This window comes from Chanodichthys erythropterus, chromosome 20 (assembly GCF_024489055.1).
Source record: "Chanodichthys erythropterus isolate Z2021 chromosome 20, ASM2448905v1, whole genome shotgun sequence".
NCBI lineage: Eukaryota > Metazoa > Chordata > Actinopteri > Cypriniformes > Xenocyprididae > Chanodichthys > Chanodichthys erythropterus.
Window position 1 is genome coordinate 38,191,143 of NC_090240.1, and position 17,715 is coordinate 38,208,857.

General features: G+C 36.1%; 1 protein-coding gene across 3 annotated transcripts in view; it reads left to right on the forward strand.

Annotated features, from left to right (window-relative positions):
• syde2 (synapse defective 1, Rho GTPase, homolog 2 (C. elegans)) overlaps nucleotides 1-16,040 on the forward strand; it is a 36,823-nt gene extending 20,783 nt beyond the window's left edge. For all 3 annotated transcript variants that reach the window (XM_067371078.1, XM_067371079.1, XM_067371080.1), the window contains 4 exons: nucleotides 4,372-4,498; nucleotides 7,902-8,083; nucleotides 8,156-8,387; nucleotides 12,288-16,040. In XM_067371078.1, coding sequence (XP_067227179.1) covers nucleotides 4,372-4,498; nucleotides 7,902-8,083; nucleotides 8,156-8,387; nucleotides 12,288-12,937 — 1,191 coding nt within the window. In that variant the 3' untranslated portion in view covers nucleotides 12,938-16,040. The remainder of the gene's footprint in view (nucleotides 1-4,371; nucleotides 4,499-7,901; nucleotides 8,084-8,155; nucleotides 8,388-12,287) is intronic.
• Nucleotides 16,041-17,715: the final 1,675 nt, after the last annotated feature.

Genomic DNA, 17,715 nt, shown 5'->3' on the forward strand with positions numbered 1-17,715 from the left:
CCACTAGTTGCCCAGAAATCATGCACTCTTGTATCTCCATGGCTGCATTCAGACAGCAGGCGAAATGTCCCATATCTGATATTCCAAATTAATATGGAAGACAGCTGCCAAGGTAGTCAATGGAGGGACACTGAGGTCTTTTGTTGACCGCACTATACAAACTATAAAATTATTACTTATATACTTTTTTTCCTCGTCCTCGTCTGTGTCCTTTTTATCACATGCACACCAGTTTGCCTGGCTTATGCAGCACTTTACCTTATAAATGAATGTGTAAACACTTCAGTGCCTCTATGCTTAATTCTGTACAACAGCCTGCTGCATACCTTCTTTGCATTTTACATTTACTATGTACTACTGTACACCCAAAGTGCTTTACAATCGAGGTCCTCAACCACCACCAGTGTGCAGGATGATGCAACAGCAGCCACAGTACAATGGTGCCAGTCCACACACTAGCTAAAGGTGGAGAGGAGAGAGTGATAGAGTCAGTTCAATGGATGGGGATTATTAGGAGGCCATGATTGATAAGGGCCAATGGAGGGAATTTGGCCAGGACACTGGGGTTACATCCCTACTCTTTTACTAAAAGTGCCATGGGATATTTACTGACCTCGGTTTAATGTCTCATCCGAAGGACGGTGCTTGTTACTGTATACTGTCCCCATAACTATACCCACACAGACAGGATTAACACCCCCTGCTGACCTCACTAACACCTCTTCCAGCAGCAACCTGGTTTTCCCAGGAGGTCTCCCATCCAGGTCCTGACCAGGCTCAGCCCTGTGGGCAACCAGTCTTGGGCAACAGGGTGATATGGCAGTGGCTAAATCTTTGTTTAAAGGGGAACTATAACGCCCCTTTCACAAGATGTAATATCAGTCTCTGGTGTCTCCAGAATGTGTGTGTGAAGCTTCAGATCAAAATCCCCCACAGATCATTTATTAGAGCTTGTCAAATTTGCTCCTATTTGGGTGTGAGCAAAAACACGCCGTTTTTGTGTGTGTCCCTTTAAATGCAAATGAGCTGCTGCTCCAGTAGAGGGCGGAGCTTTAACAGCTCAACAACAACAAAGCTGGAGAATCTCACGCAGCCAAAATGAGGAAAGTGTTCAGCCTTACATTGTTCAAACCGGAGTCGACACTGATGGAGAGACTCAGGAAGAAGTTACAACTTTTAGACGTTTCTGAATGGTTAGTGGATAAATTGATGTAGTTGCTGTGGAGTTGATTCAACTCATCCACTAGCATGTGCCGTCATGTTCATCTTTTGTGTTGAATTGACCCTCGTTTGTGGGTTACAGTTTGATATGTGGCTAAATCTTTGTTTATCTTTTGCACATGCGGGTCAGTTCAGGATCATGACCAGTTCACACTCAGTGATATTGGCCACATTTAAGAAAAAAATACTGTGACCAGCCTGATCTGAGCAATAAATCAGAATTGAGCCCAGAAATTACGCACTTTGCCTTGAAGTGTATGAGTGTCTTCTGTCATTTGTTAGGCTTCGGTTAAAGTGAGCTTGCCAACCGTTCTAAAGTCCTTGTCCGGGGACATTACACACTCACACAAACAAGCTTAGCAAGGCCTCTCCGTGGTTTGTGTGCACAGGCATTTTGCCAAAGTTCTAGCCATTCATCCCCGTTATACACACACACACACAATCTGTCTCTGTTACAGTGTCACCCAGAGTTTAATACTGTTCTCGTCCATTCATCCCACCGAGTGTGTCTGCTGTCAACCCATTAAACAACTCTTGTCTGCTGTTCTCAGATCAGATGTAGCCAGGTTTACCCTAATACACACACATAGACAATCTGATACTGGACCAGCTGAGAAAGAGTTTGGTGTAGATCCTTTGGGAAGGCTTTAAAGTTGCTGTATTTACCTCAGTTGACCCTTATTAGGCTCCGAATGCTAAATCTACTGCTAAATCCCATATATCTGCATATCAAACTTAGCATGTTTTTCTTGCCCTGCTTTCAGGTTGCACTGTCATTTTTTTAGATGATGCAACCTAGCAAGGTCATGTGACAACTGTATAACCTAATACGGGTAAAAAAAAGTTATTTTAAGTTAGTATGCCGTATTAGCATCTGAACTAACAACTACATTTGTAACCAAAACCAACAAGATTGTTTCTGGATTCATGCAGACTAGTGAGGTCATGTGACAAGTGCAGCATACTAGTTTAAAGCGTTGGTTATTGCATACTATTTTTCAGATTTTTCCTTATTTTTTGCACTATACTGTGCAGTATTTAAGTACCCTACAGCTTCACAAGCTCTAATCTGTGGTATTTCTGTGGTATCACGGGTACCACAAATGTGTAATTATTGCATTTATTTCTAAGATGATAATTGGATGTTTCTTGCTAATGTAAATATGCTTGGTCATGTGACAGCAATGTAGCACACTACAGTTTGAGACACACTGAGTATACTGCTTTTTAAAAGCTAATATGAAGTATACAGTATGTAGTGGTTGTTCTGTGGTTTAGTTCACTGAATTGGTGTTACTGTAAGTGAAATAAGTGAGCTTGTTTTAAGGTCAAAGTGCAGCTGATCACTGTGTGGGGTTCTTTACTAAAGCTTTTACAGTTTGTCTTAAGAAAGCCACTCTTTCGGGCTTCGGATACACAACATTCGAAGGTCACGTATACTAAAGGAATGTTTCTTGTGAACTATGGCCGCGGGAAACATCCACTCAGTGTGTGTTTGTGCGGGTAAATGATTAGCTGTGTGCCGTGAGGGTTTTTCCCCGGCCCTTCTTGCCTGTTTAAAGGAGCAGTTCATCTAAAAGTGGAACATTTTGTCTCTTTTACTCGTGCTAAAGTATTTCTCATTTCGAACTGTGTTATTTTTATGAATTAGCTTGTGACCTCTAAAGTTTGACCTACTAAAGAGCAGCTCCGGAAACCAAGCGGAGAGTCTGTGTGGGGACGTTTGGCTCATGCCCAAATTAAAAATTCCTCCTTTGGTTTGATGCATGTCACGTTAGCGGTCGCATGGAATCTGTGGTCACATGGCGAAGCTAAAAATGAAGGCTAACCCAGAATCAGGATGTGTTCTTAACTAGGGGAAGAAAAGAGGAAGGTTTTGGTGGATTCAGGAAACTCCTCAGCTGTTTTTAACAGGACTGTGGTCAAGCTATTATTTCCTCTGGGTGACAGTTTTAGAGTTTCTCACACACACACACACACACACACACACACACACACACACACACACACACACACACACCGCGGGTCTGAATCAAGCTGCTGTTTCACATTGTAGGGAATTTCTTCTGTTTATTGGAGCCTGTGCTGCTAAATCACTGCGGAATGTGCTGGACTGTGATTGAAATACAATACTAGTTTAATGCCTGCTGAATTCTGTGAAGTATATTCTCTATATTTCATTATTTATTTATTTATATAATTATTTATGCATTTATTTATTTATTTATTATCAATTTATTCAAGCATTTATTTAATCATGCATTTATTTATTCATGCATTGATGCATTATTTATTCTTACATTTATTAATGCATTTATTAATGCATTTATTTATTTATGCATTATTTATTAATGCATTTTTTATCCATGCATTTATTTATTTATGCATTATTTATTAATGCATTTTTTATCCATGCATTTATTTATTTATGCATTATTTATTAATGCATTTTTTATTCCTGCATTTATTTATTTATGCATTATTTATTAATGCATTTTTTATCCATGCATTTATTTATTTATGCATTATTTATTAATGCATTTTTTTATTCCTGCATTTATTAATCTATGCATTATTTATTCATGCATTTTTGCAATTATTTATTTATTATTTATTCATGCATTAATTTGTGCATTTATGAATGTTTAAAATAGTAGTGTGTTAATCTTGTCACATGACCTCACTGTGTGATTTAATATTGGAATCGAAATCCAGGTATTCTCTAAAAAAAAACTCTTAAAAAAAACTGTTTAATTTAAAAATATCGTATAAATACTACATTATAGTATATTTAGTGCAGTATACATTAGGCAGGTTGTGTGGTTTTAGTTGTTAGTGTTCTAGTAATCTCATTGGCTCCCTCTGATCTTAACTCCGCCCACAGCAGAACTCATTCTGAATGAGTGTGTGTGTGTCACTGGAAGGGTTGTTCAGTTGTTTTTCACACACACACACTGACTCCAGGTGTGAGCTGCTCCCAATCCAGACAGGTTTAGACTCCGGAACTTTCCATTCCTGCAGCAAACAGGAAATGTTCATGAAGAAGTGGATAATAAGGAGTTGCGTGCAACAATGAAGCGGCTTAAGTCAAACACAGATTAGTAATGTTGTTGTGACGTTGTGTAAAGGTTGCGTGTGTTTGATTGACAGGTGGTGGGTCTGTATCGTCTCTGCGGTTCGGCTGCGGTGAAGAAGGAGCTGCGGGAAGCGTTCGAGAGGGACAGTCACGCCGTCGAGCTCTCCGAGAACAATTACCCCGATATCAACGTCATCACAGGTACTGCATCCGAACATCTGTGCCGATTTCTGGAGCATTCTGCTTTTTTCCAGCTTTCTTCAGTGTGTAATGTTGATGGAGATCAACCAGAGGTCAGAGGTCAACACAAAGATTCTATATATTCAGATCTTTATCCAGATGAATCATGAGCGTCAGAGTTCAGTGTGTGTGTGTGTTTGTGTGTGTGAAGTTGTAGTTTTGTATGAGCAGGTGGTGTTTATTTGCCTTTTAAACCAATGTGTGGCTCAAAGTCCCATCATGCATCTGGCCACCAGCCAGCCAATCAGTCTGCTGATACAGAGCTGCCCACATTTATCAACATCATTCAGTATTTATATATATATATATAAACTGACACAGCTGAGATGAACTGAACCACGACGACACCGACAGATCGAGACGCTGTTCCTGATGACCTCGAGAGCTTTAAACGACTCCAGGTCACGACCTTGTGTGTGTGTGTGTGTGTGTGCTGCTCATGATATGCTGCTGCTGTCACATACACTTCCTAGGTCAGAGGTCACGTCCGACTGAATTAGCGCTTCTATTTACAGTCTGTTAATTGGCCTGTGGAAAAACTCAAAGATGGCAATATCCCAAATATTTAATCTTATTTTTTTATTTATTTATTAGCATTGTTCTTATTTTAATTATTTATTTTAATCTAATTTTATTTATTTAGTTATTTATTTTTACATAATTTAATTAATCATTTATTTATTTGAATCTATTTTTTGTTATTTATTAATTTATTTACATTAATCTTACATTAATTTTATTTATTTAGTTGTTAATTTTCACATAATTTTATTAATCATTTATTTATTTGAATCTATTTTTTGTTATTTATTAATTTATTTACATTAATCTTACATTAATTTTATTTATTTAGTTGTTAATTTTTACATAATTTTATTAATCATTTATTTATTTGAATCTATTTTTTGTTATTTATTAATTTATTTACATTAATCTTACATTAATTTTATTTATTTAGTTGTTAATTTTTACATAATTTAATTAATCATTTATTTATTTGAATCTATTTTTTATTTGTTTGTTTATGTATTTATTTATATTAATCTATTTTAATTATTTATATTAATCTCATTTTATTTAGTTAGTTGTTTATTTTTACATAATTTAATTAATCATTTTTTTATTTGAATATTTTTTATTTATTTATTTGTTTGTTTATTTATGTATTTATTTACACTCATCTATTTTAATTTATTTCATTTAATCTCATTTTTATTTAGTTATCTTTTTACTAATTTATCTATTTTCATTTATTTATTATAATAAAATTTTTATTAGTTATTTATTTTTTCCATTTTCATTTATTTGTTTTTTTATTTATTCATATATTTATTTTCTTTAATCTATTTTTTATCAAATTTTTATTAGTTATTTATTTTTTACATTTTCAATTATTTGTTTATTTATTTATTCATATATTTATTTTCTTGAGAAAATAATGAGAAATCTAATTTTATTAGTTATTTGTTTTTGTGTTTGTTTTTTGGTCCCATGAGGAAACAAGCTTATAAATCAGAATTATGTGTTTTGAAAATGTAAAATTCTGTGATGGTAGAGTTAGTGAAAGAGGAGAGAATGTACAGTCCATACCGTATAAAAATCATTACTCTTATGGAAAGAGTGTGTGTGTGTGTGTGTGTGTGTGTGTGTGTGACTGCTCAGGTGTGAAACCTGCGTCTGAATCTCGTTTCTAACCGCAACATTCCGGGCTGAATTCCAGCTCCTCCGCTGAAACACCGGCACAACAATAGAGCTTCCTCTGGCTCCCGGCGCACTGATCCCAGGCCTTCAGAGCGGGAAGGAATCCAGCCAATCACAGCCCTGGAGAGACGAGTAATGACCGACTCCAGATGCTATTATCTTTCATTTGTCAGTTTGTTTAATCTCACCGCGAGCCGAATAAACGATCTTACACTGAACTTTCACATCTCCAGCTCTGTCAGGCTTAAAGTGACGAATGAATTTATATAACAGCTGATAATAACAGTAATTTCTGAAGAATAATGTACTCGGTTTTATTGAGCAGCCCGACAGATCAGCTTCTGTCTTGACCAATGGTGTGAGTTTAGGGGCGGGACAGTCTGTTTGACTGACCAATAGCAGATAAATATAAAAACTCTATAACAGGTTTTCGGTCCTTCAGATGCCACAGATCCTCAAATATGACGGACACTCATCCTAAAATGACCAAAACATCTACATAGTTTCTTGTATAAAGACACAGCTTATACTATAAAAATGTTAAGGTATAGATTTGTAAAAATATTATTTGAAAAATTTAGATTCTATTAAGTTACATTTTTAACTCATTATAGTATTATTATTATTTGTATTATTCATTTGTTTAAATTTTTTTTTATTTTAATCTTTTTTTTTTTCATTTATTTGTTTGACATTTTTCTTATTTTAATGATTTATTTTAATCTGATTTTAATTATTTAGTTACTTATTTGTATATAATTTAATTAATCATTTATTTATTTGAATCTATTTTTTTGTTATTTATGTTTGTTTATGTATGTTTTTATTTACAGTAATCTATCTTAATTATTTATTTTAATCTAATTTTATTTATTTAGTTACTTTTTTAACGTAATTTAACTGATCATTTATTTATTTGAATTTATTTTTTAGTTATTTATGTATTTATGTTAAGCTATTTTCATTTTATTTTATTACCTATTTCTTTATTTTTAGTCTATTTTTATTTATTTATTATAATCAGATTTTTATTAGTTATTCAATTTTTACATATTTCTTTATTTATTCACCTATTTATTTTATTTCATCTATTTTTTATGTAATTTTTATTAGTTATTTATTTTTTTACATTTTTATTTATTTATTTAAATCTTATCATTTATTTATATTTTTATTTATTAATTTACATTTCTTTGTTTATTTATGGATTTATTTACTTTAATTTTTATTTCATTATTAATTTACTCATTTAATCTTTTATTATTTTAATCTAATTATTATTAGTTATTTATATTTTACATTTGTATTTATTTAAATTTTATTTTATCATTTATTTTTACATTTTTCATTATTTCACATGTATTTTTGCTTATTTATGTATTTGTTTTTCTTTAATCGATTTTTATTTATTTAAATCTAATTCTTATTAGTTATTTAAATATTTCATTTATATTTATTTAAATATTTTTTTTATTCATTTTAATCTTATTTTTATTAGTTATTTATTTTTTACATTTTAATCTTATTTTTATTAGTTATTTATTTTTTACATTTTAATCTTATTTTTATTATTTATTTGTTTTTAACATTTCTTTCATTTATTTCTTCAAATATATTTTTATGAATTCATTTTAATCTTATTTTTGTGTTTGTGCGTGTGCAGGCGTGCTGAAGGACTACCTGCGGGAGCTTCCTCATCCTCTGATCACGAAGCAGCTGTACGAGTGTGTTCTGGACTCCATGGGGAAGAGGCCGCTGCAGATGGGAAGCGGCGGCTGCGAGAACGAGGCGTCCGACACGGACCACGCCGTCAGCCTGCTGGAGATTCTGCCGGACGTCGAGAAGGTACCGGAACGTTCTGGAAGAAGCCGGAAGCGTCTGTCGCCCGCGTTCTCACGCGTGTGTTTGTGTCATCAGGTGACCCTGCGGAAGCTCCTGGATCACCTGAAGCGCGTGGCGTCCCATCACGAGGTCAATAAGATGACCTGTCAGAACCTGGCGGTGTGTTTCGGTCCGGTTCTGCTCAGCCAGAGGCAGGAGGCGTCGTGTCACGGGAACCGGGTCTTCATCGACTCGGAGGAGCTGGCCAGCGCTCTGCACTTCAAGAAACACATCGAGGTCCTTCATTACCTGCTCCAGCTCTGGCCAGGTGACCGTTCATCATAACTCATCTCCATACATTCACACACGCTTGATTCTTCACGTCAAACTCAACAGGAGTTATCTGAAGGTTTCCCTGCAGTTTTCTGATAAAATGAAAACTCTTTGGGTTAAGAAAGTCAAACTCAAAACAGCACTGAATATTAGTTTTGTAATTTTAATGTTGTTCTGTAAAGTTATTATTATTTTATAAAATTATAGTTTTTATTTTAAAGTGCAATAGCATTATTGGTAATACATTTCTTTAATGATTTAATAAATATAAAATTATTTATTATAAAATAGCAATTAATAATAATAGTAATAATAATACACAATTATTTTATTTTATTAAATATTAATTATATATTTATAAATTTAATAATAAACCAATTATTTTTCAGTATATTTTTTTGTATTTATTAAACACAAAATATATATATATAAACAACTATATTTCGATTTAATAATTTAATAAAATTTTTACAGTGGCAATAATAATAGTAGTAGTAAAAATATATGTATAGATAGATTTGTCAAAATATTATTTGAAAATATATAGATTCTATTGTTACATTATTAAATTTTTAACTCATTATAGTATTTTTATATGTATTTATGTACATATTTAAAAAAAAAATTTATTTTAATCTTATTTTTTATTTGTGTTCATGTATTTATTTGACATTTTATTTTAATTATTTAAATCTAATATTATTTTAGTTATTTATTTTTACATAATTTAATTTATCATTTATTTAAATCTATTTTTTATTTATTTGTTTATATATTTATTTACGTTAATCTATTTTCAATTATTTATTTTAATGTAATTTTTCTTTAGTTATTTATTTAATTTTTAATCTATTTTCAGTTATTATCTCATTTGTATTATTTATTTTTTAGATTTTTATTTATTCATCTAAATCTTATTTTATCATTTATTTTTAATTTAAAAATTAATGATAAAATAAGATTTAGATGAATTTATTATTTTTTTACATTTATTTGTTTTTTATGTGTTTTTATTTATGTATTTATTTACTTTAATGTATTATTTATTTATTATAATTAGTATATTTTTTTTACATTTTTATTTATTTATTTAAATTGTATTTTTATAATTTGGTTTTTACCTTTTGTGTGTGTGTGTGTGTGTTTCTATATTATGTTTTATTATTTAAATTTTTTTATGTATATTTGGATAGATGAGCCTTACACACAAGCATTTTTTTAAACTGCATTATATTTTTTCAGAAATATTGTAATTAGATGTGTTCAGTCCTCCACAGTCTAAGGACTGTTGTGTTTAGGTGAGCTGTTCCTTTAAGGCTGAGGTGTGTGTTGTGTTGTTGTGCGTCTCGGGGTCGTCTCGTAAAACTCGTCCCACGACAAGTCCTGATTTCAGACCGCTGCCCCCTCCCGCCCGCTCTGCCGTGTGCGTGACTTCCTCCAGCACGGAGGAACGGTACAGTAAACCTCAGTCTATAATTACACACATTCCTGTCTTAACCTTCAACTCCGTCCGACCCGCCCGCCTCACCCTGCGAACAATCGGCCCGTTTAGAAGGGCCTCTCGCTGTAAAAGAGCCTCCATCAGGCGTGGAGAACTCCCATGAGGCCAGCTGCCGGTGGGACGGCTGGCTTTTTGTCTGCTTGAGCCCATGTAGAGACACACACAGTTTGACACGCATGATATATTGATGTGTATTCTGCAGTGTGTGTGAGTGTGTTTGTTTATTTTCTGTAATGATGTGCGATTTATGCTGTTTTATGTTTTATTTTATGCTTGTTTGTTAGGTTTATGCTTAAACCAAAAAACTTGTTGATTTGCTGTTGACCTCAGGAAAATTCATCCAAAAATGTATCTAAAAAAGACCTTTCTATTTCTAACAAAACAACATTAACTACTGCAAATGATGTTGGGTCATTACCTAAGCTGAGTTAACCAACTTAAAACCAGCTTATGTTTAACAGGTTGTGTACATAGAAATTCTAGCCTTTAAGTACTTCTTTTATTGTAAAAACAACATAATTTAAGGCTAAAGCCCAAAGTATACTTACTTTTTTACATGTACACACAATCCCTTGTGTGAGGGGGTTATGAGATAGCCACAACTTTATTTTAAAGGAGTACAAAGACATTTTTTATTAGTCATAACATCTGGAGAAATCACTGGACAAAGATGAAACTTTCTAGAGCATATGCATCGAACGCCGGCACCCGTGCATGCTATCGAATGGAGTATACTTTGGGCTTAAAGGTGCCATAGAACACGTTTTTACAAGATGTAATACAAGTCTAAGGTGTCCCCTGAATGCGTCTGTGAAGTTTCAGCTCAAAATACCCCATAGATTTTTTTAAATTCATTTTTTTAACTGCCTATTTTGAGGCATCATTAAATATGCGCCGATTCAGGCTGCGGCCCCTTTAATGCTCACGCTCCCCGTCCCCGAGCTCTCCCCTGCTTTAAACAGCATAAACAAAGTTCACACAGCTAATATAACCCTCAAAATGGATCTTTACAAAGTGTTCGTCATGCAGCATGTCTAATCGCGTAAGTATTTATTTGGATGTTTACATTTGATTCTGAATGAGTTTGATAGCGCTCCGTGGCTAAAGCTAACATTACACACTGTTGGAGAGATTTATAGAGAATGAAGTTGTGTTTATGAATTATACAGACTGCAAGTGTTTAAAAATGAAAATAGCGACGGCTCTTGTCTCCGTGAATACAGTAAGAAACGATGGTAACTTTAACCACATTTAACAGTACATTAGCAACATGCTAACGAAACATTTAGAAAGACAATTTACAAATATCACTAAAAATATCATGATATCATGGATCATGTCAGTTATTATTGTTCCATCTGCCATTTTTCGCTGTTGTTCTTGCTTGCTTACCTAGTCTGATGATTCAGCTGTGCACAGATCCAGACGTTAATACTGGCTTGTGTAATGCCTTGAACATGAGCTGGCATATGCAAATATTGGGGGCGTAACGTTACATATTAATGATCCAATCTGTCAGTGTTATGTTGAGATTCGCCTGTTCTTCAGAGGTCTTTTAAACAAATGAGATTTACATAAGAAGGAGGAAACAATGGAGTTTGAGACTCACTGTATGTCATTTCTATGTACTGAACTCATGTTTTCCATTCTATGGCACCTTTAAGAGCAACCAAATCTAATTATTTAGCTCTCTTTTGTATATTTATTTTTGCTTGTTTATTTGTTTGTTTATTTTACTCGTGCCATCACATGTAGGCCGCAGCTAAATTCAACAGAGGGTTTAGAGGGCAGTTCGGGACAGGTAAACAGGAGGTGTGCTTTGCGTGTCCTCCACTATCCTTTCATGATCTCAATATCTTGCTAGCATGCAGATTTGTTCAAATAGAAGCTAAAAATAATGATAGCTTGCCACTGTTGTGCCACTTTCCTTCACCAGATCTAGTTACGACTTCTGTGGCAAGTTTAATAGGAGGGTTTTTGGGCAGAGTTCAACAAAAAGTATTTGAAGTTTAGCCCAGTTGGGTTGGTGTCAGTAGTTAGGATTTTTGAGTGTGTTTGGGGTTTTGTGGCATGTATCTCATTTGTTCTGCATGCTTTGAGTTTTTTTTTTTTTTATAATAAAACCCCATATGTTATTGTCAGTGTTGGGGAGTAACTAAAAGAAGCAATGCCTAAATTCTCCTCTCTCTGTCAATTAATTTTTGTAAATCATTTCTTTATTTCAAAGATATTGCCTCTTTTAATAGCTTCAATGATGTAAAATACTTTTGATAGTAGCTTGTAGTGGAGCTAACCATTTTCCCCAACACTCATTATTCAATATTTTCTCTCATCATCTGAAATGTCATTAATTTGTAATCAAATTATTAAACCATTGTTTTCTTTCTCTTGTAGTTGTGGACGCTCAGGGTAAATCTTCATCTCCGGTTCCTGCCCCGATGGAGTCGTTCCCAGTGGTGACGGCTGCGGTTAGGAGGAGGAAAGAGCGTCCACAGGTATTGAATCTAACTGACGCGGACATGGCGGGAGTTTTGCGACCCAGAGCTGGCCGTCTGGACAGTCCCAGTAACCGCTACGCCGGGGACTGGAGCGGATGCCGGGAAACGTACCTCCAACCGAGCTGCCCGGAGGAGGCCGACTATGACGACGTTCCCAGCGAAGAGCCTCTGAACGTGGTACAGGAGGATTTACCGAAGGGTACTGAAGATGTTGTCCCTGAACAAGAGTTGTCCGAGGTGGATGAGGCTACGGAGAGGGTTGAGGAAATGCAGATAGAGGAGGAAGAGGAAGTGAGTGAGGAAGAGGATTTGGACAGGCTACAAGTAGAGGAGCCTCTACCTATCAGCCCCTGCGATCAGATCCTCCCCGATTACGGGGAGCACCGACCCAAAGAGCACACCTACCAGGCCTACATGAAGATCCAGGAGATCAGCCCAGTACTAAGCAACAGGGTCAACCTACGGGATTTGCAGGAGAGCATCGACACGCTCATTGGCAACCTGGAGAGGGAGCTCAACAAGAACAAGCTAAACGTAGGGTATTGACTCTTTACCTGAACAGTGGAAATGTGGTGGTGATTCCCTAGAGACTTAAGCGCTATGGAACGTTCAAGAAGACATTCCTCACTTCTGATTTGTGTTTTTGTTTGTCACCTGGTCTCCATGTTGTTGATCTCATCATTGTTTTTCTTCTTATGAGAAGAACTCATTGAACCCTGAGGGGTGCGCCAGGTGCCTTCATTGTGTCAAGGTGGTGCTTACGACAGCTAGAGCTTTTTACTTTCTACGGAGGTACAAAACATTACGATGAAAACCAATGCACTTACGGGGCCTGCTGATAGAGGCACGGCTAGTTCAGGTACAGGTGTGAAGCCTTACGGTGGGAGAACTAGGTACTACAGATACATCCCAGAAATTAAACCGGGGGAACTCAATCCTGCTCATGGAGATCCAGCTTCCTGTTGACTTCAGTTCCAACCCTCCAAACACACTTGAACCAGCTAATCAAGGTATTGGGGATCACTTAAAGCGGTAGATCACCAGAAGCAGGATAGAGTGCCCAACTCTTAACTCAACGATCCTGAACTCTACATCAGGGGTCTCAAATGCAAATTGCCTAGTGGTGTTAGCCAGTTGTTTGAGATCCCTGCACCCAAATCCCTCAACTCTGTCATATGCCATATCCTGACCTTACCCTGATCTAGAGGTGTTCAGTCCTGCTCCTGGAGATCTTGCTTCCTGTAGACTTAAGTTCCCTCCAAACTCACTTTAACCAGCTATTTGGGTCACTTTAAGAAGTAGATCACCAGGAGTAGGATTGAGAACCCTACCCTAACCCCAACCCTCAACCCCCATGACCCTGAACCCTTCACCAGGGGACTCAAATGCAAATTACCTAGTGAGGTGATGTTAGCCAGTTGTTTGAGGTCCCTGCACCCTAATCCCTCAACTCTGAATGTCATATCCTGACCCTACCCTGATCTAGAGGTGTTCATAGGTGCTCCTAGAGATCTTGCTTCCTGTAGACTTAAGTTCCAACCCTCCAAACTGACTTTAACCAGCTAATTGGGGATCACTTAAAGAGGTAGATCACCAGGAGCAAGATAGAGCGCCAAACTCTTAAATCAATGATCCTGAACTCTACATCAGGGGTCTCGAACCCAAATTACTTAGTGAGATGGTATTAGCTAGTTGTTTGAGATCCCTGCACCCTAATCCCTCAACTCTGAATGTCATATCCTTACCTTACCCTGATCTAGAGGGGTTCAGTCCTGCTCCTGGAGATCTTGCTTCCTGTACACTTAAGTTCCAACCCTCCAAACTGACTTTAACCAGCTAATTGGGTCATTTAAAGAGGTAGATCACCAGGAGCAGGATTGAGAACCCTACCCTAACCCCAACCCCAACCCCCATGACCCTGAACCCTTCACCAGGGGTCTCGAACACAAATTACCTACTGTGGTGGTGTTAGCTAGTAGTTTGAGATCACCTGCACCTTACTTTCTAAACTCTGAATGTTATATCCTAACCCTATCCTAATCCTCATACTCTAAACCAGGGGTGTCCAGTCCTGCTCCTGGAAGGCCACCTTCAGCTCCAGCTCCAATTAAATGCACCTGATTCTAATCAAGGTCTTTAACTACTATCTTTTAACTTTCATGCAGGTGTTTTAGAAATAAACTTTGCATGAAGGTGGCTCTCCAAAAACGGTATCAGACACTCAACACCCTTTCCATTCAGGGAGCGACTAACGCTGCTAGGTCTAGTTAAGGATGCAGTCGCCTGAGATTGAGTTTTTTTCCTTGTAAAAATACACAAACATCCCCCTAAACAAGCTATGGACAGCAGAATATGCTTGTAGAAAATAGTAAATTGAATATTTAATAATAGTTAGGCAGAACTTTAATGCAAGTTTCTTACGAAGATGTAATTTTGAAAAATAACTTAATATTGCTGATGTTTATTTTGCTTTCAATGGGCGCCCCCTAAACACAAAATTTCACTTGAAATTAAAAGAGCAATCTAAATGGCCTCTGTGATAATTATGGTAACATGATAACACCATGACAACAGTCCCCCTTTTGATCATTATATTTGTAAAAGTGTCATTCTCAGCAGTCCAGGGATACAAACTCATCAGTATTTGACAGACACGTGTATGTATGTATGTAGGAATATAGTTGGAATATGTATTTTCGATGACGTACACTTCAGTTTGTGCATATTTAAATGTTCGTCAGCTACCTTGTAGTATTTGGCCTGTAGATCAGCCTTAAATAAATATATATATATTGTTGGATCTATGTAATGATATAACCCACAGTCACAGAATGAGGGTGGATTTTGGGTATTTCGTGGTCACGAAAGTGCAGGAAATTTGAGCATTGCATGGTCAAAAGCTTTACGGTCAAAAATAAAGTGTTTCTCAGTGTATCCTACAGCGGGATGTATTTATGCGTGTAGATAGAGATTATTTTAATTACAGTGAAATTCTGTGTTTTTTTTCCATTTGGCAGCTGCTCACGTAAATTTGCAGTTCTTGTAAATTCAAGACTGAATCTATACACGGGCTGTTCATTTTCTGATTGTTCTTCTCACCTGACAATGGTCTCTACAGTCTGCTTGAAGATCTTATTTTAAAAGATAAAAATAAAGGATTTGTTACACAGAAAATGGAAATAAATTAAATAATTTGAGTTATAATTGGTCTGTTTCCTCTCAGTAAAATTTGGTCACACTAGATTTTAAGAATGCAAAAGTATGAACAAAAAAATTGGGCATACTTTTTTGCTAAATATTTTGAATCTCAAGTCTCATTTGAACACATTCAGCAAATAATAATGCTAAATTCAGTATGCATGCTTTTAAATGTGTATTGAATCAAATCTAGTGTGGCCGCACCTTTAGAGTGTTTAATCTGGTTTCCTGAAGCCTGATTTGGGATCAGATTCCCTGTCAGGGACATTGACTGATCCATGGTCAGCAAGAAGGAAACTTGAGAGCTGCTTTGATAAAACATTCCTGTTTTTCTCCTCTGTTTTTGCTGCGATTTTGTAAAAGTTTGGTTGTGCTAATATGAACGTACGACTAAAGCAGATATTATTTGTACTGATATTGAGAAGTATATGATCATATTAAAGTTTGTTTCATGCAGCCCTAACGACTCGAATGTTTTTCTTTAAATGTCTGGATATATTTGGCAGCTTAAATTTACAGATGGCCGGGTGATCGAAGCAAGGTCAGGCTACAGTGAGTCACGTTTTTCCTCTGCGGATTCACATTTCGGTTCCTGTAATTTGTCACTGGAAGATTAGCCAGTGATCTGTCATGGAAGCTCAGTCATCATCAGCCTGATATATCAGGTGAGTCTGTGCCAAAAAAACAATGGCACGCAATGAATCTTGGGATAGGCTGGGCTGTGAAGGATCTCGTTCTATCCTTCGAGGCCCAGGGAAAGGAGGATTCATTTGTAGGCCTCATTTGATGGAGCCTTCGAACTGGGACAGCCTCTGAATTGGGACGCAGCTAGTAAAATTATTGGCCTCTTTTCCACAGATACTGTGGGTAAATGTCATTCTGTAGGTCTGAACTCTCGCTGATTTCTCCAGCAGCGCAGACGTACGTCTTCAGAGACACCTGCTTTGCTTTCTGTGATAAACATCCATACCCTCTGTCAGCATTTGGCTGCACTTCAGACGTACGATTGGCCCAGTCAAGTCCCAAAGACCCTTTGATGTGAAACAGAGCGTTGTGATTGGCTGCCTGGAAGAGATGACCTTTGATTGGCCGGCGCTTTGTAGAGGTGATCACGCTGATGTCGTCACTGTACATTTAGCGTTTACTCTGTAAAATCTGCAGATTGCACTCGTCGAAGTCTGTAAAATTACACGTCTATCAGAGTATCAGACGGAGCTTAAAGGAGAAAAGAAGCTTTATCAGTGTTGAAACACGGCCAGATTTAGTCAAAACTGCCTTTGTTTGCCCAACAGGAACAGATTAAGAAGAGAAAATGTTGAGATAGACGTCTAATGCAGCTGGATAATGAACAGATGATGTGATTGTTTGGTTCGTAGAGCGACGTGCGGATTCATGCAACAGACACAAAAGTCTGTGAATCAGTGTTATTGCACACTAATACATATTTAGACAATTGCCAAGATGTGGATCAGAGAACACTGCATGAACAACAGCATCCCATAATGCATTGTACTCGATTTCCAGTGTGAGGAAAGGAATTAGAAACGGCATCAGTTGTTATTTCTCTTTGTGACTCGTTATCTGTAACATTTGCTTACAAAACTAAATTAAAAATGCAAAGTGAGCATTGTTATTTTTGAGAGGAAAATGCATCTCTTGAAAAAGTAATGTTTTGTACTACTTTTTGAAACTTTTATGCATACCATTTTCAAAATTAATTTCTGTATACATTATGTTATTGTATTGGGTTCAATTTATGCAAATATGTAATTATTAACAATTTACATAGAAATTTGCTCTTCTGGTGTTTCATCAGTGGTATGTTTTTAAATGGTAGACAAAGCAGTGGATAATTGAAATTCTACATTAATCAACTACTTTGGGGCTGCCAAAACCTTACCTAAGTTACCTATAGAAATGCATTTTATAAAGCTGACTTGAAATTCATAGGTTGCATTTCTATGAAATTTACCTGAAAGTCACTGTATATCGACTAAACCTGCATTTTATGTGAGTTGTTGTCACGTACGCTCTTGAAAAGGAAGTTTAGTATCTGTACTGAATCGATACGAGTCGGGCTGAAGTTGATCAATATTGTACATTAAGTGCCTGAATGTGTCCGCGTG